Source organism: Candoia aspera, chromosome 10 (genome assembly GCF_035149785.1).
Source record: "Candoia aspera isolate rCanAsp1 chromosome 10, rCanAsp1.hap2, whole genome shotgun sequence".
NCBI classification, from domain to species: domain Eukaryota; kingdom Metazoa; phylum Chordata; class Lepidosauria; order Squamata; family Boidae; genus Candoia; species Candoia aspera.
Window position 1 is genome coordinate 24272951 of NC_086162.1, and position 25424 is coordinate 24298374.

The window sequence follows — 25424 nt, forward strand, 5'->3', positions numbered from 1 at the left end:
CAGCTTCTGTTTGAACGCTCTGTCTCCCCCAGCGTGGCTTCCGGCTGACACTCCTCGAGCTTCGCCTAAACCCCTCGCTCCGAACAAAACAAAATTACGCGGCTCTGCAACCTAATAAGGCAGAAGAATGAGGGGAATTCGCTGTGGCTTTTCCCTTGAGTTCCTCTCTATGGCTTCAGCCGTGATGGCTGGGGGAGGGGGGCGATGCTTTTTCAGAGAGACCAAGTCGGGGATGATCTCTCAGCGGAAGGGTGTCCCGGCAGTTCTCCCAGGCAGATTTTGCTTCGGAGTGTCCCCGCTGTATCTTTGAGGGCACGAACGTGAAAAGAGAAGAGCCCAGAGGAGGACCAGGCTGAGGGTCCACCTTAGACCGGCCGTCAGCGTTGTGCAGTAGCCAGACAGGTGGCTCCGAACGGCCACAGTTCCGGCAGCTGGATTTTTGCCTGTCAGTGTAGCCATCAGAGCAAGAGCTTTGTTCTCAAGGGGTGCCTTGCATCAAGGAAATGTAAAATAGGTGCTTTGTGCTGGCGGAGTAGCATCTCCAAGTGGCCTGGTGGGGCCCCTGTGCCTTGCTTCCTCTGAGAAGGCCTCTGCTGACCTTGGACCCTTGCTCTTCTGCCTCCCTCAGCGAGGGCTTGACCAAGTCTGCCTCTCGACAGGGATTCTGCAGGAGTGGGTCCTCTATCTCATTCCGCACACTCCGGTCCATCACAGCCGAGCCTTTTGCCAAGCAGAACCCAACTCCTAGAATTCAGTCCCTTTTATCAGCCCATCCAGAGGGTGGCTTCCAAGGAGGACAGACCTGCTTGCTATCTGGCTCAGAAATTCTCTCCTTTTTTCCTTTAATCGCTTCAGCTAAAAGAAGCAAACTACAGTCAGCTCTTGTGTTTTTCTATTTTTTCTCCTTTAAAAAAAAAAAAAAAAAAGTACTAATTAGTAATTGTTCAAGATATAATTAAGACACATAATGTAGAATGTAAGACCAACATAATACAAAGCTAAGAAAGAAACAGGAAAGGCTGAACTGATGAAGAGAGTGCAGAAAGCGAAAGATACACATTTTGCAGGCGGGAGTGGTTTTAATTTCCAGCTGGTTGTGATACATTTCTGAGAACTTCCTCTGAAAACCTACATGCTCTGAACAGAACTTGTCCAACCAGCCTTGGCTTCTCCTGCCTTGTTTTGGAAAATGCCCCTGGAGACCAAGGCCACGGATCTTAGGTAGGGATGGTGGACCAAGATAAAATGGAAGCCTGCACTGCTGGCGGGGGAAACCACTGTGACGCCATTTCATTTGAACCCCGTGATCTTCTCCTTGAATGGCTGCAGCACAGACTGCAGATATATACACAGCTGTGTCAGGAATCTGAATGCTGTGAGAAAGAAGGTCGCTTTCTCCTAATGGACTCCGCCGTAGGATAAACACTGGCTGCGGGCCACATCCGGCACGGGCATTGGTCCTCTGCAGCGTCACAGCTAATCCCACCCGGTTGCCAAATCAGAGGCCGGACCAGGCTGTATAGGTGAACGTGTGGTAGCATTGACTTGCTAGGACACCCTAGGGCGGTGTTTCTCAACCGTGGCAGCTTGAAGATGGGTGGACTTCAACTCCCAGAATTCCCCAGCCAGCCGGGCTGGCTGGGGAATTCTGGGAGTTGAAGTCCACCCATCTTCAAGCTGCCACGGTTGAGAAACACCGCCCTAGGGGATGTGGGGTGGGGCTGGCCCTCCCTGCAAAACCCAGTTAGGACCAAGCAGTTGGGGAGAAATACAAGTTTGGGTAGGAATGTAAGCACACCCTCCCCTGCCATTGTAGTAGGCAGTTTTGTAAGGTGTTACACAAACACCTCTCAAGTCAAAATTAATATGGGCTTGATTGCAGCCTAGCAGAGGATAGACAGAATGTATTGGGGGGAGGGCAGAGGGAGAATGGAAGCTGGCTTTTCTCCCTAAACTAGAAAACATCCAAGCTATTTTAAACACCCTGGGGCGAGCTTCTTTTTCTGTTAACTGGGCCTTGCAAATACATTTAGAAAAGTTGTGTGGCATTAGGCAATCCAAAAAGAGAAGAAAGTAGGAAAAACAATAATCAAAAGGCAGCCTTCTCCAGCCTGGCGCCCTTTGGTGGACTACCATTCCCATCATCCTCATTGACTTCAGCCCAGGAAGGGTTGGCTTTGCCTGTCCTTCCACAGCCTGAATAGTTATGAATTGACTTAGCATTGCCAAATAAAATATTTGACTTCAGGCTTCTAGCAAATGTTGGGCGATGACTGCAGGTGGATTTCCTTCCATTAAACATCTTTCTTCATGCTCTTACTGAATTGATCTTTTTAAAGACTTCCGTGAGGGTTAAATAAAAATGAATTTAAAAAATCGAAAGAGGTGCCGCGTTCTTCATGAAATTCATTTCGACCTGTACGTGCTAGGTGCAGTTTGAATTCTCCAGATCAGGGTTTCTCAACCAGGGTTCCACGAAAGGTCACTAGGGGTTTCCTGGGAGATCACGAATTATTTAAAAAATCATTTCAAATTCGGGCAACTTCACATTAAAAGAGGTACGTTTCATTCTTTCTAATTTTGTGGCTTCTGGCCTCTCTTTGAGCCTGAATGTGCAGGGGTTCCCTGAGGTCTGAAAAATATTTCAAGGGTTCCTCCAGGGTCAGAAGGTTGAGAAAGGCTGCTCCAGATGGACATTTAAATTTTGGCCCATCTTTGTTTCATGGGGAATCATGATCTTGCATCGTGATGCCTGAGCATCTTTCAGAACTGCCGTTGAAGCCCATTTGCGGGGCTCTGCCTAACTTCACAAGAGGACAAAGAGTGCGTGGAGCCCTCCCAGCAGTAACCTGTTGAGCTGATTGAGGCTGTTCAACTCCAACAGAGTTGAAAGGAAGTCTAGAAACCTCCGGTTCATCTCACCAGCGAAGGCTCAGGCCAGCGTCTAGCTTTGCAGGTAGGCAAGGCGGGCCTTCAGAAGCCTTCAGAGGAAACCACACAGTCATCCTGGCTGCTCGCTGTTCCTTACCAGACAAAAAACCTCTGCGGAAGTTAGTGCCCATTGGTCGAGTATTGGCTCATTCTGCTGGGCAAGTCACCGGAAGTCCAGAGTGCTTTGTGCGAGGACAGGTGTGAGGCCTGGAGTTTGACTTGATGCCCTTGTCCTGAGCCTCAGGCATGATGGAGCAGGAATGGCCGGTGCACGCTCTGTGCGGCCCTCACCATGGCATCACAGCGCTTGTGGTGAGCCAAGGCTGCCTGACAAAGCCAGCGCAATCTATAGTTGGTGTCATCTAGCAGCCAAGGGACTGATTTTGCTTTTCCTTCAACATCCATCCTTATTCAGTCATTGGTTTCACCCTGTCTCTAGGAATGCAGAGACGCCGTGTGGTCCTTCTGTTTTTGATTATCAGAGCTACTTGGTGAGGCTGTCTAGGTCAGCTTCTCAACCTTGGCCACTTTCAGATGGATGGACTTCAACTCCCAGAATTCCCCAGCCAGCAAGCTTGCTGGCTGGGGAATTCTGGGAGTTGAAGTCCACCCATCTGAAAGTGGCCAAGGTTGAGAAACACTGGGTTAAACATTAAAGCTAGCTTAGGGTTGAGAAATAGGAAAGATTTGAAGGTGGGTCTCCCAAATTCTGACTCTGCCCAACTCCACCCCTCCCGGTTAATTCTGCGGTGTGGTTGCAACCAGATGTGCTGTTGGCCAGATACTTGGGGAACCCCAACCCCATGCAGCTGGGGAGGGTGGCGTTTGAGGGCTTTCTAGCTTTCTCAGTGCTGTGATTGTGATGGTCAGATGAAAGGTGGCACAGTGGCCTTGGCAGTCAGGACAGCCTCATTTCCTTTGCTGCTGATTTGATTCGACTCGTCCCATCTCTCCTGTTCCTTATCACTCCTTCCCACCCCAGTCTATTAGCAAAGGAACTGCTTTACCAGTTTTCCCTCTTCGTAATCTGTCTGATCCAGGCGGGGAACCTGTCAGAAAATGGTGCATGTGGCATTTGTCACTCTCCCGCCAGCTACCCCGTCTTGACTTTTTGCTCTATGTGGGAAGGACCTGAGCCCCTTGGCTCCCCTTCCAAATTCTGGGGCGTCCATCTGTTCCTTTCAGAGGGCAGTGTGACTGATTCCTGGGTCCAAAGGGAGCTTTGCCAGAGAAGCTGAGACTGTATGTGGGTGTGCATGGCATATTTAGGGAAAGGGCCCCCTTTTTGCACAGATCATGTTACCCCCCCCCCCCCATTTGCTGGTGCTTTCTGCAACTTTGGGAGGGCTCTAACTCTGCACTGAAACAGCCCCCAAGGTACAGTTTCAACCTTAAATTTTGCTTTAAAAAGAAAAGGTACTAAAGGTGCCTGATTTCCCCCCCCCCCCCCTTGTGCAGTTGATGGAACCAGGTTTGTTTTTGGCTTTTCCACCCTGGTTCGTTGTGTATAAAGGATGTTGGCAGATGCTGAGTAAGAACAGGCATAATTTCATTTTCCTGTGACTTTAATTAGAGCAATAGAATTGCAGGACAGAATTTGCAAACAACAGCCTTCTGAATTTGCCAGATTTATCGCTTTATTATGGAGGTTATATTTCCCAAAAGCTGGATCTGAGAGACCGCCAGGCTTCACGTTTTAAATCCTTCAAACCATCCTGCAGAGGGGGGTCGGCTGAGGTTTGTGGTTAAATGAGGATTTGGGATCTGGATCTCCCAAGTCATAATTGGAAATATTACTACCACCCCACCACATCTCATCGTGATTCAGAAGCTTTTGCAGGCTGAAGAATTTGGTTTCTCCCCAGAGTGCCTTGTTGTGGAATTGGGATGTGTGTTCACATATAGAAGTTGCACCCTCCTATCTGGGGAGTGGGTGGGGAAAGCAATTGCGGTGGGGGGAGAGGAATAATTGCAGCAAAATATAAGATGACTCTTCATCTTATTCCTTGCAAGAAGATGACTTCAGTATATAGCAGCTGCTATATAGTAGGCTGAGAAAAAAACCTAGGTGAGTAGGCTTGCTTTAGATGGTGTAGAAAATATTGCAGATCAAGCTAGCTTTAAGCCACGAATTTGCTGTTCAGATCCTGAGGGTTGTGCCACTCCAACTGCCTGAAAATGTGGTAGCAAATATGTTCGTTTGGGGCAAAGTGACATTCAGTAGTTCCCTACCATACCATCTGAGTTGGGTGGTCATAGGAATGCTCCCAATAAATACATACTTCCCAACAGTCAACTTCACCACAGTTACTAAGATAGTACGAACATTTCCCATAGGCAGGTACGCTAGAGAGCAGTTGTCCTGGGGTTGGACTGGAAGACCTCCAAGGTCCCTATCAACCCTGGGATTTCCCCCAGCTTGTGGAAGAAAGGTGGGTCCACTTGAAAGGGTCATTAGAGGTCTGCAAAGAGTGGGGCTGCTGATTGTATAAGGCACAACCCTTAGCACTCAATTAGTTAATTAATTAATCAATTAAACTTCTGTGCCGCCTGGCTCTCAATGACTCTGGGCGGCTCACAACAATTGAACGAAGAAATGACAAGAAATACAGCTAGTCCTCGTTTAGTGACTGCCTCGTTTAGCAACTGTTCAGTTACGATGGTGACGAAAAGTAACTTCACGACCAGTTCTTGCGTTTACAACCTTTGCAGATCGGTAAAGCAAAGTCAGACCATAAGCACAGTTGTGGTTTCACTTAGCGGCCACTTCACTTAACGACCGAGTTGTGTGTCCCAGTTGTGGTTGCTAAATGAGGACGACCTGTAAAAGATAAAAGATGGCAAGCGTGACAGATTGGATGGAGTGAAGAAAGGCCAGGTCTTCACTGTTCTAAACAATAGCAGAGTGGGGACCCTCCAGATCTTGGGGGGAACCCGTTCCAGAGGGCAGGCGCTGCTACAGAGAAGGGGCACTTCTGGAGTCCTGAGAGATGACGTTGTTTAATCGAAGGAGCCTGGAGTGCACCAACCCTGCGGGATCGAATCAGCTGGGCGGGTGTTACCAGGAGACAGGCAGTCCCACAAGTAGCCAGGCCCTCTGCCATGCAGGGCTTCATAGGTAGCCGCCAGCAGCTTGAATTGCACCCAGAAGCAAACTGGCAGCCAGTGCAGCGTGCCAAGCAGAGGTGTCCCTTGGGCAAACCGAGGCATGCCCATCAGTGCTCTAAAGGCGCTAATGAGTTTGGGGTGCTGACCCTTGATTGGGGTGCCTCCTCCCTCCCTTTCTCTCTCTCTTTCTCTCTCTCTCTTTCTCTCAGTCCAGGGGTATCTGGGGGGTTCTTGGGACTGCAGATGGGTTCCACTTAAAAGGTGGTGGAGATTCTGGGCTCGCAAAGGCAGCCTCGTCTATAAGCCGGAGGAGAATGGCGGTGGGACAGAGGCTGGCGAGCGAAGCTCAGCATTGTCTCCAGTGCATTTGCAGCTCTTTGCCTCATCATGATTCATCTCCTGCTTCTCCTTTTTTCCAGGGACTGAGGCAAGTAAAAGCAGATCTCCTCCAGTACGTTAGAAATCTCGGTTTGTGTGTGTGCCGGTGTGTAAACCATTCCCTTCCTTCCACCCCCACACATTCCTTGAGTGGCAAGGACGGGTGATGGCTATGAAAAAAATGCTGTCTTGATAACCAGCCTCCTTCCTGCCCTTAAGTTTTGATTTTGGCAATAAATATTATATAATATTTATGCCGCATCAACGGTCTAAAAGCTCTGTGTGGTTGTGTGTCTGTTTTTTTTCCCCCCCCCTAATATATCGCTAGGTTTTGGAGTGGTTGCCTGAATAAATTCTTGACTCGCCATAGGTGATGGCATTAACCAACCACATGCTTAGCCATAGCATGAAGGTAGGACAGAAGAGCAGCCCCTCCGTTCTGGGAACTTTCTACTACTTTACCCACACATCACGCAGCACTGACAGTTCAAGAGGCAAAAATCTGGACCCCTCCTTTGTCTTGCATTCAGCAAGCCGGTTTGTGTAGTTGACTAAAACTCTGATGCGGTGTGTTTAGTTTGGCCCTACCATGTCGTAGGAACCCAGCTATTGTAGCTCACTCAGAGTTAAAACAAACCATGGTTTAGTGTGGTGCCTGAACCCCAGCCGTGGGGGATTAGTGGCTTTCTCAGAATTGGGGATTTTGTACAAATTAGGGGCTGGTATGGAATATAGTACTTACCAATTGGTGGTGGTCCCTTCCCACTCCCAGGCGGTATTTAATTTGGGGGGGAGGGGGCTCTGTTCAGGTTTTGAACCTGCGTAGGAATCATAGCCACTGGTCTGGGAGGTTCCCCCCCACCCCCAGTAATTGTGATTAAGAAGAGGTGACAACCCAGTACCATATATGACCTTCTCTGTCAAATTCATCCACCATTAGTCATCGGCACCGTTTTTTTTAGGTCTTGTCACAGCCTGGAACTTTTTATTCCGCTTATGGACATTCTGCTAACCCTGAAAAAGATTGACTCCTCCCTTCCTGTTCTTTTTTTTTTTTTTTTTTAAAGGAACTTGGAGGTCAGATTTTGAAAAGCAGGTTGCTTCACTCCTTACGGTGGATTAGCTCCCGAGCGTGCATTTGGCACTTAACATTTGGCATTCTTCTGCCCTGTTCTCCACCTGCTTTCTTGATTGTGTGGGATCTGCGCTGAGACATTGTTTGCTTACTGCTGAAAGATTAGTGGACTCTGGACTCTGGTTTAAGTAACCGGGTTTGGTGGGTGTTCCTGGCCTGGTATGCAGTAGGAATGCAAAGGTATAAAAGATCACGAGTGTAACTTTGGTCCTTGGGTTCATCAAAAGGAGGCTATCCCAGCGGTTTGGAGGGGTTGGATCTTGGCCTGTTCATATGGGCACCTAGAAGTTCACCCTGCAGGCTCCCCTTTGGGGCTTTGGACATGATCCCCTGGAGAAGCTTCCATCGACTTCATCCCCAGAGTCTTCCTCCTGAAGCAAGACTGGGTTGGATAGAAGGTCAGAGGGCTGCCGGGAGTAAGGGGGGAGTAGCTGACGGCCTTAGTGGGGTCTCACTCTGTTGAGGAGCATGGAAGTGACCTTGGAGCTATGCGGAGGCTGTGAGCAAGACATGAGCTCAGTCCTGGAGAATAAGTAAGCGTGAGAAAGAAACTCAAGAGTGCCCCGCCTTGATTCTCTTTGATATAAGAGGGAAAGAAGGGGATACACTGTCCGTATTTCAAGATTCTGTTATGATCGCCTCTATCAGTGTTTCTCAACCTTGGGAACTTTAAGAAGTGTGGGCTTCAACTCCCAGAATTCTCCAGCCATCATGGTTGGCTGGAGAATTCTGGGAATTGAAGCCCACACTTCTTAAAGTTCCCACGGTTGAGAAACACTGGTCTATATCGATAAAGTAGAGTTTTAGCATGCTTGTGGTGCCTACTTCCTTACCTGGCCTACCTCGAAAGGCTGACCCAGCTCAGACCTTGATCTACCATCTTAATTTCCCAAGCTTTGGGGTGAGACTTGCCTTCCCTGAGCTGGTGCCATCTGGATGTTTTTATGGGGCCGGTGCAGGCCCCTGGGTTGGGAAAGGTCTGTCCTAGTTAATCTTTGGGAAGTTCCCCCCCCCCACACTTCCTTTATTTGGCATTTTCCGGCTTTACGCAGGCCACGGTCTGGCTCCATGGCATCCTGTGGAGGAGTGTGAGTTGTGGGGCCCGAGGGATTTAATTTTAGAAGTGGAAGCAACACTCCTTCCTCATGCCGTGGTTTGCCTAAAGTTGGAAGCCAGCATTAGAGTTGGGCAATTTGTGCTGCAAATACCCAAACCCGAAGGAAATTAGGGTGTTTGTTTTTAGCAGAAATATAAATAGAGCTGCACAAATGAGACCCCTTAAGCAGCATCAGGATCCGTTTCAGAAGCGGACGCTCAGCTGGAGGTGCTTGCTTGCAGAAGAGAGACATTTGATTGGCCACTTCTGTGGATGGTGGGCATGCTTGGAGAGCTTCGGTGGGCATACTTGGGCAACTTCTTTGTCTTGCATTCAGCAAGCCAGTTTGTGTAGCTGTAAACCACCCAGAGTCCCTCCTTGGGGGGGGGATGGGTGGTGATAAACATTTGATAAATAAAATAAATCAATAAATAAAACTTCTGGGGGCAGTGGGCATGCTTGAAATTGCCACATCGGCTCCTCTCTCGTGAGGTTCGAGTAAATGGTCTTCCCCACAAATCACGTGCTGCTGAGGCCTGGTTGGCATCCCGAGCCGCGTGGCGCCACCATGGCCCTTGCCCCAGCCAGGGGCATAATCGGTATTTGCAGAGTGCACCAGGTTGGGGGATGCAATGCTGAAGGCGCCTAGGAGAGGTGTTGGGAGGTTTGGAACCCAGCAGCTGCATCTCAGGGGGGCCCTTCTTGCTCCTGCGGTTTACGGATGACTTCAGCGTGCCCTGACTTTGGTGGCTTACTGGTGGCGAGTTTTAATTTGGTGCCCACCCAAAACTTGTCACCTGAGTTATAGTTGGGCATTTTCTGGGTATTTTTGGCTGTGGAGCATAGCAAATTGAGGGGCACTTTAATCCCCCCTTTCCAGTCCATGCCCTTTGCAACTGAGATCATAGTTGAAACCCGGGTCATTGGTATTTAAAGAAGCGTGACCATCACCCTGTGCCTTCCTGTTGCTGCCAGCTCTCCCACCTGAAACAACGGGATTCCTTCACAAAACCTGCGGTTGCAAAAACCGTAACTCTCCAAAAGGTCTGTGTCTGGACCTTGGTCCCTTGTTTAGATTCCAAGCTCCCCTTTTAGCATCTTGGCAGGAAGTCGGAGTTTAAAAAGGAAGAAGCTTAAAACAGCCTCTGCATCCCTTACCCAGCCAGGCTCTGCCAACCCATCCCAGTCTTGCAATTATTCTGGAAGCTAATTTGGGAGGGGAGAAGGGAAGGCTTTGACCCTTCGGTGTACCTGTTGGCTCCCTGATTTAACACCCCCCCCCAAAAAGCAAAAAGGACCAAGAATTGGCCCTTTGACCGCTGCTTTCATACTCAGTGCCCTGGAAATGTCAGTTGCTGGGCAACGTGAACAGATTATCCATGGATCTGTTCCCTGACCTTTCAGGTTAATGAAAAAGTCATGCCTGTGCAAAGCTGCCTTGCACTGTATGCTATGATTTGTGAACTATGTAGCTGAGATTTGACACACACACCCTTCTCCTTTAGATGATTCTTTGGCCCCCTCTGCTAGGCTTGGGGGAACAGCTTGCTCCAGAAATCAGCAGAGGACTACAAAGAGGCTAAGGAGTGACCACAGTCAAGGGCTGCTGTAAAGCACCCCCCCCCTTCTTTGTCCAGTTGTGGGCCGGTCCTCCTCCTCCGTGTCCTTCAATTCATTGGGTGGCTCCATTGCAGAACAGTTGGACGTAGGACTGTGTAAGCCTGCAGGAGCTTAGAGAAACCTCCCCTTAAATCCTAGCTAAGCAAGGTAGGAAAGGGGCAGAGAATATTGGAAATCCGAATGGAGAGGTTCTAGTTCGGAACTTTTCAAACTGAGCCCCTTTAAGATGTGTGGACACGCTGGCTGAGGAATTCTGGGAGTTGAAGTCCACCCATCTTAAAGGGGCCCAGTTTGAAAAGCACTGTTCTAGATTCAGACTTCCCAGGCTGAGTGAATGAGGAGGATCTGTGGCCTCCTGCTTTGAAAATAGGGTTGTTGTTTTTTGTTTGTTTGTGCATCTACTGCACATCAACAGCAGATCTGTAGGCAATGTACAATTGTTAAAACATACAATGGAAAAGTAAATATGAAAGCAACACGGAGCGCAGCCCAACAGGGTTGATGAGAAGAAGCCATAACTCCAGCATTTGCAAGAGTCAAGAGGTGACGGAATGCTTAGGAAAATAAAAAGTTCTGGGCTTGATGTCAGAAGGACCAGAATAGAACCAGTTGGCATCTTAGCTGATTTTTTTTTAAAAAACTAAGCAGGCTTGGGCCTGGTTAGTACTTGGATGGGAGACTACTAGGAGATCCCAGGCCTGTAAACTGGATGGCAGCAGTGACCAGTCACATCTGTATTGCTGTCAGAAAACACTTCATGGAACTGTCCACGGAGTCACCAGAGTCAAGCTCAGCTTGAAGGAGACACTGTCTTTTAAAAAATAATCAGCCTATTGGTCTGCTTAGCCCGATATTGTCTACTTCCCCCAGTTCGTGCGTACCAAAAATGTTGACTTCCGGAATTCCCAACCAGCATGGAGGGCACCAGCTTGGAGCAGGGTGGCCTTCAAAGTGTCTGCCAGACAAAAATGCTTTCTCTTTTCCAGCCATGTGGACCTGATTCTTTTTTTAAACATGCTCTGTGCTCCCAGGCAATTCAGCTGGACCACTCCTATAAATGCTGCTTTAGACTTTCTGGGAGAGGATGCTAATGAGAGAGAGAGAGAGAGAGAAAAATAAATAAAAATAAAGGACAGCAGGCTTGGTGAGTCTCCTTGACCCCTTGCCCCTCCTTCCAAATTCTTTTCTTTTTCCTTCTTTCTTCAGCTGGGGGGTGGGGGTGGTCCAGAATGGCTGCTTTTCTTCTCCCAAGGCAAAAGGTAAGAATTAGAGAGCTGGGGGGAAAGGGACAAAAAAAAAATCTTAAGATTCTGATTGCTATTTTTTCATTATTATAAGGCCAGGAGCAAAATAATTAAAGGGTTTTTGCAAACCCTATCAGCCCATCCCAGCTCCCTGCAAACTGGTGGTCCGCATTCGAAAAGTTGTCCTGTCACTGATGTTGGAAAGGAACATTAAATCTTCCGGTGTTTGATCTGGGAGCGCAGCCTCGTCCTGTTTCGCTTCCTGCTTGCTTGGATTCAGCAACGGCCCAGATAAGGTGGAATTAAAGAATTTAGGTGTGGCCGAAATGACATGGAAAAGTTGAGAGGCTTGTATATTCTGACGCTCCCCAGCTTCTGTTTGAAGAATTGAACTTAACATCCAGTTTTTCTTGCTGCTTAGCATAAATGTTTTACAGTGATGCTCTCTCTCTTTCTCTCTCTTTTGCATTTCTGAATACCTGAAGGCAGAAGCACAGCACTGAAATAAAGCATAATAACATGGATGTGTTTTTTAAATGAGGTATTTTTATTTCCAGATCTCATAAATTTAATAACGTCTCCTATTATGAATTGCATCCATTCTCTTCCCTTCCAAATTTCCATTTTCCTACAGATCCACCCCCTCCTGGGGCAAACTGTTCCTTCTCTCCATATTTCAAAGTTTCCATAAATACTTCTTTCCTATCCTGTTCCCCCAAAGGTCTTGGAATACCTCCAATTCCGTCTCATTCCTCCATATTTTCGCAGCTGGCTCAGTGGCACAAAGGAGAGTCATGCCAACTTTTCCAGTCTTCCCATAAATTTTCTTTTACCAGAATTTGAGAGGTATTCACGTGCCATCCTCAGATCCTCAATTCGGAAGCCTGAACGGGAAAACTGGTTGCAAAAAAAGATCTTTCTGCTTTAAGATTAAAAGCACATGATGGTGTGGGGGGGTGGCTTAATTGATTTTCTAGCACCAAGATCCCTTTTCGGATAAATGGAGGGAATGGAAGAAAAGGCTGGCTGGGAAAAAAAACAAAGAGATCTTTGTCTCTGCAAAGGTACAAAGATGTCCACAGCCTCTGATAGTATCTAGCCAGAGCTCCAGAGCAGCTTGGTTGAAACTTCATAAAAATCAGATTAAGAGACAAAACGGTTGACCTCAGAACTTGAATGCATCAAACCAGCGGCTTGTGTGGTCAAGGTCTCAAGAGCTTCCTGCTCTGCAAGGTGGTCTGAGATGTTTGAGGCCAGGTTCTGATGCAGATCAAATAATATCCAAAGAATGTTGGCCGCATCCTCTTCTTCCTCTTCTCCTTAGGGGCAGGTGAGAAAAAATAGGTGGTGCTTTGATGGCACCCTCGCTGCTGCTCTCTTGCCATTTGGGACCACACCTCGGAGTCATTCTCCGTTTGACTGAAGCTTCTCATCACCGGTTTCGGATGCCCAGCCCGTTGCAACAAGCAGAAGGCCAGAGCGGTTGAGCAGCGTGCAAGAAAACGCTGGCTCACAAACCGCCAGATATCTGGCTGGTAGGGCTCTCGTGAAAAGCCAGTTAGCCATTTTTGAGTGTTGAACAGCTGGCAAGGGCGTGTGCCAGAGAAGAACTTGCCAGGACGGGGCCTGGCGAAACAAGGCCCGCTTAATTAGCTCCTTCGCTTTTCCTGAATGCCAAGTCACACCCTCTGTCAGAATTGCACACTTAAGCCTTATTAATTTTCAGCATTGCCTGCAGTTTGACCTTAAGGCTCAGCTGGCTTGAGAATAGTGGTGGAGCGGTAAAAAAGTTCCGTCTTCCAGGTTCTCCCTTAAACAGGATGCATTTAATTCGATCCTTCCCCCATTCGTGGTTTATTCGTAGGCAAAACATTTTTGGATATGAGATATGGCTGTGTCCGAGCTCTTTTACAGACATTGTGCAGAAAGCCATTCCAGATGTCAGACAATGTGCAATTAGTCTGATTTGGTTTACTTTTTCTCTGAATGTAGAGCAGGGTTTCTCAAGCTCAGCAACTTTAAGAGGCGTGGACTTCAACTCCCAGAATTCCCCAGCCTGCATGGCTGGCTGGGGAATTCTGGGAGTTGAAGTCCACACCTCTTAAAGTTGCTGAGGTTGGGAAACCCTGATATAGAGCATTGCCTGAAGGGATGATGCTACTGGGTCTAAACCAGTGTTTCTCAACCTTGGCCACATTCAGATGTGTGGACTTCAACTCGCAGAATTCACACTGGCTGGGGAATTCTGGGAGTTGTAGTCTATGCATCTTAAAGTGGCCAAGGTTGGGAAACACTGGTCAGGGGAGATGGGCGGGGATGTAAATTAAATAAATAAATAAACCATAGTTTGAATGGCCAGCCAAAGCATATTTGTATAAAGCTGGCTCTGGTTGATGTTTATAGGTGGTTTTTTTTTTCCTGCCATCTACCCAAACAGCTGTCCTTCAGGCAGGAATAATAAAAACAGGCTGTTGTTCATGGAATCCCCTGGAGCTAAGAGAATGAACATCAGCCTGGGTTGGAGCAAGATAGTTCCTGGCATCCTGGTTGGAAGAGAACGTCCCAAATTCCAACAGTAAGCCCTGGGAACTGGAACAAGGCTTCTGTTGACCGGAGGGAAATGCTCACATTCCAAAAATTGAAGTTAAGGGGGGGAGACGCTAGGATAATGTCTTTAAAAGATGTTGAGCTCTTTAAAAAAAAGAAGGCAAAAGGCTTTTTTTTTTTTTTTTACTCTTGTGCCTTTTCTCTGCAGCAGAGGGAACCCTGCTTTTGCTTCAGTGAAATGGATTCACGTGCTGCGTTACACCATGGCTTGCTACAATGGTGGTTTGTTGAATAGGCCACAGGGGATCCTCCCCAGCTGGTGAAGCCATGAATCATGGTGGTCTGGTTCTCAGAATACCCTCAATCAAAGCACTCCAAATTTACAGGTAGTCCTCACTTAACAACCATTTGTTTAGTGATGGTTCGGAGTTATGACGGTGCTGGAAAAAACTATTTAAGACCAGTCTTCACAGTTAGGACTGTTGCAGCATCACATTGTCATTTGCTTCTGTCAAGCAAAATCAATGGGGAACCACATGATTTGCTTAACAACCACATGGTTCACTTAACATCCACAGTGATTCGCTTAACGGCTGCAGCAAAAAAAAGGTCAAACTTGGGTCAGATTCACTTATTGACCACTTTGCTTAGCAACCAAAATTCCAGTCCCAATTGTGGTCATTAAGCAAGGACTACCTGTAGTTTGTTGGGAACTTGGTGCTCTCTGAATTTGGTTTGTTCTTGCAGAGGTTTCATCACCAGGCTTGGTTATGCTGTCCACAAACCCCACTCTCCCTCGCGCTGATGAGGTTACCTAGCATGGTGTCATGAGCACTGATGGTGAGCAGGAGGGGGCCCCTATCCGGGGGGGAAAGCGCATGCGTAGCACTGAGGAGTTGAGCAGCCGTTCAGAGAGACACAGATCAGACCCGCCTTGACTTTTGGGGTTTATCTGTCTGGGTTTTTCCCACGCTTCTTCAGTTTGTTAGGATTTTCTGTCTGATGTAGCAGTAATAAAACACTAGAGACCTACTCCTCGTCACGGCGTGGTTCCTGACTGTTAGGACACATGGTGATGAAATGTCTGCAGGAAAACAACCCAGCTCAGCACCAAGAACCCCACAGTTCGACCCTGAGCTATATATATTGTCTTCTGTCAGAACCAAATTTAGTTCAGCGGCATCTGTGAACTCAGCCAGTGGCAAGGCTCAGTTGCTTAACTCCCTTCTCCCAGATCCTAGCTGCAGTTACCTTTTCGGAGAAAGCCAATTTCTGGAGGCAGCTTTACCAATGGGGTCCAAATATCCTACATTTTTGATTGTTTGTTTGTTTTAATGAAACAGACTTTTTTGTTTAAGGACTGTGCCAAAATTCTGGATGCATTTGGTTCCTCTTTTTCTCCCCCGCTGTTCCTTCCTTTCTTTTTGGTGGCGCGACACTTTTATCGGTGTTTTGTTTTGTTTTATTTCGAGGTGGCCTTTTCTTTTTGTGAGGTCACGAACAGCCGTTCTGCGTATCTTCCGACATTGCCTGACACCCGCCTGAATAACTAAGCTTTGAGGTTACTTTGGGAGCTTAAAAACAAAGAAAAACAAAACTTTGGATCCAGATTATGGTTTTTGGAGCAGGGGTGGCGGTGGAAGAGCCTCCGTTTGCCACCTTTCTTCTCCAATGAATGCTTCATTAGAAGCTGTCAAAAGCAGCATTCCCGGATGCTTAGCTCACGAAAGGCCATTCCGATTGGCCAGCCCCGCACGGCCAAAGGCTTGGGAAAAAGCCCCCGTGCGCCCTGTCCATTCTCTGGGCTCCGGTGCCACCCAGGAGAGCCGGGCGGGGGGTGGCTGCTCGTGCAATGCGGACCGTTGGAGTCCCCAAGCCCTTTAGGACTCCTCCAAGCGTGGGAATTGGCGCATGAGGGGGTGATAACGTGGTGAGCAGCAAGGCCCAGCCTTCCCTCCTGGGCCAAGACCAGCTCCGGCTGGTGAGTCAGCCAGTTCTGGAGGTGCATCTGTTCCAGTTGCCTGCACTGGTGGGAATGTGCTTTCTTGTCGCTCCCCCTGACGGACGCAATCTTGCCGTTCTGGCTGTGCTTTTGCCGGCCGAGGCCCTTGTCGGGAAGGGCATTTTTCCCCCTCTGCTGCAGTCATGCAGGCGGACGGCTGTAGGACACCGGTTGGGCATTCAGAGCCTGTCGCAGGCATCGTCTCGTGGAGCTGGGGGATGCTGGGAGCCGTGTGCGGTGGGCCCGGGCTGCCTGGTGTAGCAGACCCAGGCTTGAGGCTGGGGGAAGAGTTTTTCAGGCACCAAAGTCTGTCGCCAAGGAACATGTTCTGCTCTGCGTTGTGATGCTTTGCCGGGCCCAACTTGGAACTTTCTAGGTGTTTTTGCAGGCTTGGGGATAGGAGCGGGGAAGGGTTGCTTGCAGCCTGATCTCTCGTCAAGGCCAAGAAAGATAAATAATTGTGTCGTGCAGTATTTGTTTCTCCCTTTTCCACTGTGTGTGTGTGTGCGTGCAGGATCGCTACCCCCAAGCTTAGCTCCTTTTGGAAGTCTAAACACACATGCAGGGCACTTTTAGAGCTTGCATACGTTAGCCCGGCCTTCCCCAACCCAAAGCCTTCCAGATGTGAGGAAACTCCGCTCCTAGAATTCCCTGCCAGCCGAAAGAATTTGGGGAGTTCCAATCTCAGCAAATCTGCCAGATGCCAGCTGGGAGGAAGCGGCATTTGCCCCTTGAAAGGAGCACCTTCCCTGATGTTGAAACCTTCCCCCTCTGTTTCCCTACCAGTTCAGGGAGGCCCTGGCACCTGACAGTTGGGCAGTTGGTGTGGCTGTGAGCAAGAGCCACGGCACCCAGTCTCCCCTGTTCTGCAGAACAGCCGGCCCAACACTGCTCCCTTTGTGCCAGCCTGGCCCTCTCTTCTGCCCCACCCGGAGCACTGGGTGTCCTGCCTGCCTTGAGGAGGAACAGATGTGCTTCTTTTGTGTGGCTCTTCACCCCTCCCATTGCCCTTTCCAGATTCTTTCCAATGCCGGTCAACTTTTGCATTGGTTTGCCAGCTTTTTGGATGGGGACAAAGCCGCCAGCTGGATTCTTCCTCCGAGCTTTTCGAGGGAAATCCTCCATCCGGGCCGCCTCCTTCCATTTCAATTGTCCCATGGTTCCGGGGTGGGGGGCACAAGGATGCTCGGGGCTCTGGAAGCCCGTTTAAAGCTTCTTGGGCTGCTGAGGCCAACCCCATTGTTACTCTCGGAGGAGCTGCTGTGGCGCGGTGGGTCCTTCAGTCAGGTCTTGCCTCCCATTTCTGAATGAAGAAGGTGAGTAGAACAGGAGATCAGCCATGAGAACCAGCCTCTGTTCCTCTTCTTCTCTCGGTGCTGAAGCAACTGATGAGGCCTCGCCATCCACTCCAAGCATGTATGTGAGACACAGGGAGGTGTTGGCTTGGGGCTGCAGCAGATGACAGCTGAGGTAGCACGGCAGGCCCTATTCATAGCCCAGGAGCTGAGTAACTGGAAAAGGATGCTCGTCACTGTCTTATGACACCAGCCGCGCTACCTGGGGCGTCTCTCTTTGAATGAACTTAAATGTGCAAATTTGGCAACAGTGGGGAAGCATGAGCGAGGGAGTCCATGCACAGATGAGGCAGAAGGGAGACCTGGTTGAACTTCCAGGGCTGGGTGGGTGGGGGAATGTTTCAGACAGATTGCATTAGTGATTTGGGTGGTTTTGTAATGCTTGTAGTTGCTTCTAGCTTAGCTTAGTTCTGTTTGCTGCCCGGAGTCACTTGTTGGGATGGGCAGCCATATAAATTGAATGAATGAATGAATGCATGGATAAATAGGACATATGGTGTATACGTTGGGCAACCATGTTGAGAATGGGAGGGGAGCGGTTCTTGTCTTGTCCCCCCCACCACTCCCAAGCCAGCATTGTGGGGGGAAAGCCATGCTAGTCTGTGACAGCCCAGAATCCAAAGGGGTCCGGTAGCCCCTCTTCCAACTACCTCATTTTATTCAAGGGCAGAAGCAACTCGCAAAAGCACCCGCCTTGTTATATGATGTGTTAGTGGGGAGAAGACCTAGGCATGCAGAAAATCAGCTTCACACTGCCGCAAACGTTGATGAGGAAGTCATTAGGCGTAACCAAATAAATCCAGAACAAATCACATTTCTTAGTCAGAAAAGGTGTTCCCAGATGCCTCCTGATCTTTTTTTTTTAACCGGTTTGCAAGTGAGCAAAAAAATGGGCTGTTTTGGAGAGATGACCTTTCTGTGCATATAAAACACTTAGGAAACCCTTCCAAACACACTAAAACATCTTAAACATAATAATACACAAAGTAGTATTGTGCATTTAACTCGAAACGTTGTGCCTAGCTCAGATTTTTAATATAATAGTCGTTATGGCAGTCTGTTCTTAACTAGAGTCTTCCGTAAACCGGGACGTTCTTAAATCGGGGACCTGCTGTATGTCTTAATGTGGTGTATAAATCCAGCCTATTTTGGTAAAAAATCCCCCTTTACATTGTCTGACCCACTTGCATCTTAGGTCATGGTTACATCATAGCACCTTATGATAATGAGTACCACAGATTACATTTCTGTTTTTCCTCTCTGGATCTTCTGCTTTTGATGATTCGTTATCATGGCGAAAGAGGATGAAACAAAGTCTGCCCATTTTTTCTACGCGTGTCCCTTACTCACCCTTTTCCCCCAAAGTTATCCCATGGGGTCATCTTCCAGGAGCCAGGCCTGACACTGTAGACAAGGCCTTAGAGTTGTGCAACTCTTGCAATTTTAGAAAAGTCCCAGCTGCAATGTCTTCTCCTGCTTTTGAAAGATGATTCCAGGAAGCTCACGTAAGTTCATACCCAGCACTGTGCCCCTGTGGCCCCACTGTTGACCACAGATTTCATCACACAAAGACCTGTTTACCCACTGCACACACTCCACAGGCACACAGATAGAGCAAGACCTGCAAATCCCATGGGTTTGTTCCTTAAATTAATGAGGACTACGATGGTGGTGGAAGAGAAGATGGTTGCAAGATTATGCGCATGGTTTTGCAGTCATTACTCCTGTGTTTCTATATGCCTGCTTGCAGTTTCTCTGCTGCAGAGGCTCTATTCGTAATCTGAAAAAATGGCACGCACAACTTCCCCTCCTTAAATCCTCTTCTCGGCCACATGTAAACAGGATTTCCCCTTCCTCCCTCCTCCTGAGGTAGCTTCAGGTTGAGCAAACCAGCACATCATTTTCTTCTTTCTGCTGCAGCCTACAGAAAACTTGAGGCTTGGTTCCAAACTTTTGCTCTAGATAACTTTCGTCCTGGTAGTGGGAGGAAAGGCAGTGAAATACCTAGCTGGACAATACATAAGTTCAACAGAAGGAAAGAAAGAATTTCCTCCAGATGTGAAGGGGAAAAAATTCGGCTGAGGCCCAGCGGACAGCTACACTGCTCAGTTAATTCCTGGCCAAGGCCTCCTGCGTCCAAGATGGGCCTCACTTTTCTGCTAGAGAACCCAGGATTAGTTTAAGAGTTGCCACTCGAAGGGTTTGCAAAGAGAGAAAGGGGCGTCTCTATTCGGGGTGCCGAATCCGCAGCGCCGATTCAGGCTGCTCTTGTTCTGCAATAATGTTGATTACCTCTCAGCCCCGTAGAGCGTCTTACCTTCAGAACAGTGGGACGAATAAGGCTCATCTAAGGACCAATTTGCTTCCACGCTTGCCTCTGGACTGAGCTTTATGCAACTCCCTAAGGCTGGCTGGGGAATTCTGGGAGTTGAAGTCCACACATCTTCAAGTGGCCAAGTTTGAAAAACACTCGTTCACACTGTCAAACTGCCCTCCCAATTACGAATGAATGAATGTGATTAAAACCTCCTTAAAAGGGGCCAGGCTTCAATTGTCTGGTTATAGCTGCCATCTTGACTTTTTTGTGCCGCCCCCCCCCCGTATCCACGCTAAAAGGCTAAAAACCCCACTTCTCCCATTCTCTGTTCATGGGACTTCATGCCTAGTCCCCTGCTAGGCCTCCAAGGAATCTCTGAACCGGTTCTGCTTTCTCTGGACACCTCTTCCAGGTGGACCGCTCAGAACCGCTGCAGGACCTTAAGGCCAAAAATCTGGTCTCCTTCAAAAAGAGCGATTGAGGGTGGCAGAGGTCATGTGGTTCCACGTTCCGGGTCGAAACCTTGTGAACTTTCGGTGATTGCCAAATGTCAGCCCCCCACCTCAATTTTGGAGCAGCTACATAGATGGGGTGGGGACAGGGAATTGGCATCCTACAGACGTCGCCCTCCCTGCCAAAATAATGTTTTCATTGGCTTGCCTCTTGTCCTCAAGGAGCCCAAGAGGCCAGCGCTGTACCAGTCTATGCATTTGAGTCTTGAATGTGCCCAGACTTCATCTCCTTCCCTCTTTTCTCTCCCAGACTTTCACAGCATGGTGCAATTCCCACCTTCGGAAAGCTGGCACACAGATCGAGAATATTGACGAAGATTTCCGTGATGGTCTCAAACTGATGCTGTTGCTGGAGGTCATTTCAGGTGAGGCTCCAAATGTTTTTTGGACATGTTAGAGGCCTCAGAAGATTTCTCAGGTCTCTTAAGAGCACGGACTTTTCCTTCTCTGGGTAGCTCCTTGAGATGAGTCTGGATGTTTGTGCCATCCCAGAATGGTTGTCCTGGCTTCAGCAAAGACCACGCTGAGACGAGGAGAAAGTCTCTAGTGTTTTATTTAACTGCTATAGTAGAGGGAAAATCCTACCAAACTGAAGGAGCGTGGGAAAACCCGGACAGATGAACCCCAAAACTCAAGGCGGGTCTGTTCTGGGTTTCTTTGAAGGACAGCTCAAAGCCTCTAAACTGCGCGTGCGTTTTCCCCCCTGGATAGGGGCCTCCTCCTGCTCACCATCCGTAATCATGACAATGGTCCTCTCCAGACCTTCCCATTTTGTGGGAAATGCCATTCCAAGGATCCCCAGGCAACATTCAGGGCATCAGGTTGATTAAAGCTGCTGGATGGTGATGAAAGATGCCTGGAATCACCTGCCTGGAATCTTTTTTTGAAGCATGTTCCCACAGCACTTAAACTTTTCTGCCTCCTTGAATTGGCTGCTGGCGAAGAATCCTCACTAGATCATTAAAAAGGGCTGGTGTAGAAACAGCGGGTAAAGCTGAATGTAGACTTCTGTCAGCCCCCCTCTTCCTTCCATTGCAATGCAGTGCCCGAATTTAAGCAAACCGTTTTAATTAAATAATTTGAGATTTGCGTTTAAGCTAAATTTTGGAGGGGATAAGAGTTAATAGTCTTATCTCATGGCAGCTTGTAGCCATATTTTGGGCATTTTTATGGATTCCTTTTAGTTGCACAGCATGGCACAGGTTTTTGTATAATCCCAGTTTTCAAACAGGATTTACAGCCTCAGAAATGGATCACCAGCATAATTTCTCCTTTTCTTTATGCTGAGCTGGACCCCATCATAAATCCAGAATTTTGGTTGTGTTTAACTTTTCATGTGGATTTGAGCTGAGCATAAGAGTAACTCTTTGTTGGTTATGGGTGCGTTATTTATGAGTTTCTCTGTTAACAAAATGTTCTCAGTGATGAACAGTAAATAAACAAAACATAAATCAAGAAACAAAGGTATCTGTATTTACAGCAGCTAATGCAACGAAGCAGGAAAGTAATCATATTCTACGTCCAGTGCATTCTATTTAGACGTAAAAATGTATACAAAATAATCCTCAGCTTGAAAAGTTTTCTGTCGCTGCTCCTCTTGAGCCGGGGAAAGTTGGATTGCAATTCGTATGGCTTACACTTCCTGGATTAATAAAAGAAGTGAAACACAACAATATTTGGGTTTGCCCTCTTCTCTGACTGTTGCAGCGCTCTTCGAAATACGTTGAAAAGTATGTGGATTGGGGGGAATTGTGTATAGAGAGAGGAATGTGCTTGGGGGGAAAAAAACGCCTGCACAGGAAATTGTGTTCAGAAATTCATTGTGAGCCTTGTGTGCCCCAAAAGGCATGCAGAGGATTGTCTGACCCTTTAAGGAAAAGAGCCATTCAAAAACTGATGCAGAGGTATGAGGAAATGATTTTGGGTTCTTAAAAATGCAGCAGAAAGGTTGACAATTGAAACAGATGGCATTGTCCACCCATAATTACCCAGAGCTGTTCGAATATGGCAGAATATAAATTCTGCAATAATCCTGCAAGGCTACTCATATCCTGGTGCTTGGTTAGGCTTGTTTTCAGAATCATTAGGAGCCCACCTTCTCTATTTATTGATTTCAGGAGAGCGGTTACCGAAGCCGGAAAGAGGAAAAATGAGGGTTCATAAAATCAACAATGTAAACAAAGCTCTTGATTTCATTGCAAGCAAAGGAGTCAAGTTGGTTTCCATAGGAGCTGAAGGTAAGCTGGCTGGCCTGGGGTGTGGATGAACACTGCCCTTTAAAGCAGCCTTTTTTTTTTTTGACCCTGGAGGAACCCTTGAAATATTTTTCCGGCCTCAGGGAACCCCTGCACATTCAGGCTCAAATACAGGCCAGAAGTTACAAAATTATTTTATTCGTTCCATGGGTAGGCCTGTATACATGCATGAACAGTGTTCTTAAACTGAATATAAAGAATGAAGCTTACCTGTTTCGTGTGAAGTTGCCGGAATTTGAAATAATTTTTTAAACAAATCATGATCTCCCAGGGAACCCCTGGTGGCCTCTTGCAGAACCCGAGGGCACCACAGAACCGTGGTTGAGAAACCCTGCTTTATAGATTTTGCACTGATAATCTGCACCCATTTTACTATACACTAAAGTAGGACTTTTCAAACTTTTTCAGGCCACTTAAAACAAATTTCCTGGAGCCCTGATCAAGAGGCAAAGGTTTAGTGATAGAAAATTGGCTGCGTTCAAGTGAACTTTGGATTTTTATCGTTGTTGTTAATTGTTTGGTGGGATGCCCATAGTCATTTGTAGAACCCCATCAACTGCTCACAGAATCTTAGATTCAGCAGGACAGAATATGAAACCCCCCTAACCCGCTAGGTCTGAATCTGCAACTTTTTGTTACTGCCAATAGCTAAGATCTCAAACACAGCTCCTGCATATTAACCGGGTGGATCTGGGAACCCCAAAACTGTTGTGTCTAGCTTTTTTGAAAATCAGCTTTACCTTTTATAATTGAGAATATATGTGTTCGAAAATCTGGGAAACGTGTGCTGAGATCTCAGGAACCAGAGACATCGCTAAAAAACATTTCTAGGATTTACATACCTCTTTCCTTCCTCCTGTTTTTAACTAGAATAATGATGCAAATTTGGCCAAAACTGGTTGGGAAACTTTTACTGCCTGAACAAACATGTCATGTTATGGAAGTTCTTCCATACCATTCTGGATCAACTGTGAATCAGCAGAAACAAACGTGGAACATTTTTTGTTCCAGATTTCAACCAAAGCAAAACCCTTGGGGATCCCAGAATGATTTTACGGGGTGTGTAGGGCAAGGCTGGTATGTATTATCCCCTCTCAGAGATATTTGCAAGGAGGGGGTCAAAAAAACATCAAGATGCACATAGAAAACGGCAGGGCCTTGATTGCAAGATGCTGCCATCTTGACTCTTTTGACCTCCTCCCTGTGGACCTCCCTGTTCCCTCCTTACCCTCTTTCAGAAATATAGATAGTGCTGGTGTTGTTGAAGGAAACCCCTCAACGTGGCTTTTCTGCACTCTCTCCCCCCATTCTATATCCAGGCCATTCTATATCCAGGCCAAATACACATGTTTTAATTTGGACACAAGCAACTCGAAAACAGCTGTTCGGGGAGGGCAAAAATGGTCTTGCACATCCATAGCATCCAATGTGTAGCGCATGCAGCCCTAAATCAAATCGGTGGAGCATAAAGTCACTTCCAGCGGCCTCACAACCCCCAGATACATGGGGCAGCAGCTCCTTCAGTTGAGAATTCTGGGAATTGTTGCCCCAATAAGTCCGGATGGTGTCAGATTTGGGAAGGGCTGTGTGAGCCAGCGTTTCTCAACCTTGGTGACTTCCAGATGTGTGGACTTCAACTCCCAGAATTCCCCAAGCAGCATAGCCCCTGCTGAGAATTCTGGAACTTAAGAGTCCACCCATCCGGAGCTTGCCCTGGTTGAGAAACACCATCCACGAAGAGCCTGGCAACCACAGGTAGCTCCAAGTGGCCACGAACCAGGTCTCTGGGGAAAACCACCGACATCACCTGCTGCCCCTGTTCCCCACATCTGCAGGAATGCAAGTATGCGCGAAGCATTACAAACAGCCGTTTGGATGCTTGGAAAAGGAACGTGCAGACAGCTCTGTCGGAGAAGGCAGCCAGTTTGGGCTTGTTTGGGGCAGAATTCGTGTGTTTGCTGAATCCGTGTGTCCGCTGAGAGGACGCTGCTGGCTTTCCCAAGCCCCTTGTCTCCTCTGATGCAACTGCACATACTTGCCTTTTGCTTCAGGCTTCTGTGCCTGACACTCCTTTGCTCTCTGCCAGTTTTTGCACGCTGGCAGTGAACACGCTGTATTGCTCTAAAACAAGCAAAGCTCCCCCCGCCCCACCCCAGAATTCCAGCCACTGGCTTTTCTCCGTTCCATCAGTCTGGATCGCTTCCCAGCTCTGTCTCCACCCTCCGTGTGGATATGGCTTGTCCAGGGCTTAAGTTAAGAAGGGGAGGGTGCTGACTGGTCCCCCCACCCCTCTCTGTAGATTTTCACATCTGTACTTCTGATGCGGAAAATACAGTTAGCTGCTGGGCTGAGGCCAGAAAATACTTGGCTGGCTATTTCAAATCCGTATTTCAATTGTCAGGGATTTATATCTGCTGCAGCTCCTGGCCTTTGCTCCTAGTCTTCTCTGCTCTGTCCTGTCCTGTCCTTGTTTTTCCTTCCCTTCTCCTGATCCATTTCCAGGGCAAGCTGTGGTTTCCTCCTTTCTGTAGCTCTTTGTAGACAGCCTCTTCGTCGGGGCCCCGGTTTCTCCTGTCCTCTGCCACAAACACAGCAGGCCGCTTAGGAAAGACATTCTTCGCTCCGTTTGCTTCTGCCTGGGGTGTGCTGAAGATTAAGAGTGTTTTTTTCCATCCTGCTTGAATAAGGGCCAGATGTTGTTATGCAGGTCCCTGTTTCCAGCCTCAGTTTCCCCACTTGATTTGGGGGGGGGGAGATAAAAATTATTTTTACAGGTTACTAAGGAAGGCTGAGAGCAGACATATTTTGTGGTTGCCGTTTTTGCTTATTAGATTTACAGGTTGTAAAGGAAAAACTAGGGAGAAGTAACAAGATCCAAAAGAAAGGAGATTTACCAGCATTGTCAAATCCATTAAAAATATTTC

General features: G+C 47.8%; 1 protein-coding gene across 5 annotated transcripts in view; it reads left to right on the forward strand.

Annotated features, from left to right (window-relative positions):
* The window catches only part of ACTN4 (actinin alpha 4), a 79868-nt gene that overhangs the window by 16826 nt on the left and 37618 nt on the right, over window positions 1-25424 (forward strand). For all 5 annotated transcript variants that reach the window (XM_063311944.1, XM_063311946.1, XM_063311945.1 and 2 more), the window contains exons 2-3: window positions 20496-20610; window positions 22363-22482. In XM_063311944.1, coding sequence (XP_063168014.1) covers window positions 20496-20610; window positions 22363-22482 — 235 coding nt within the window. The remainder of the gene's footprint in view (window positions 1-20495; window positions 20611-22362; window positions 22483-25424) is intronic.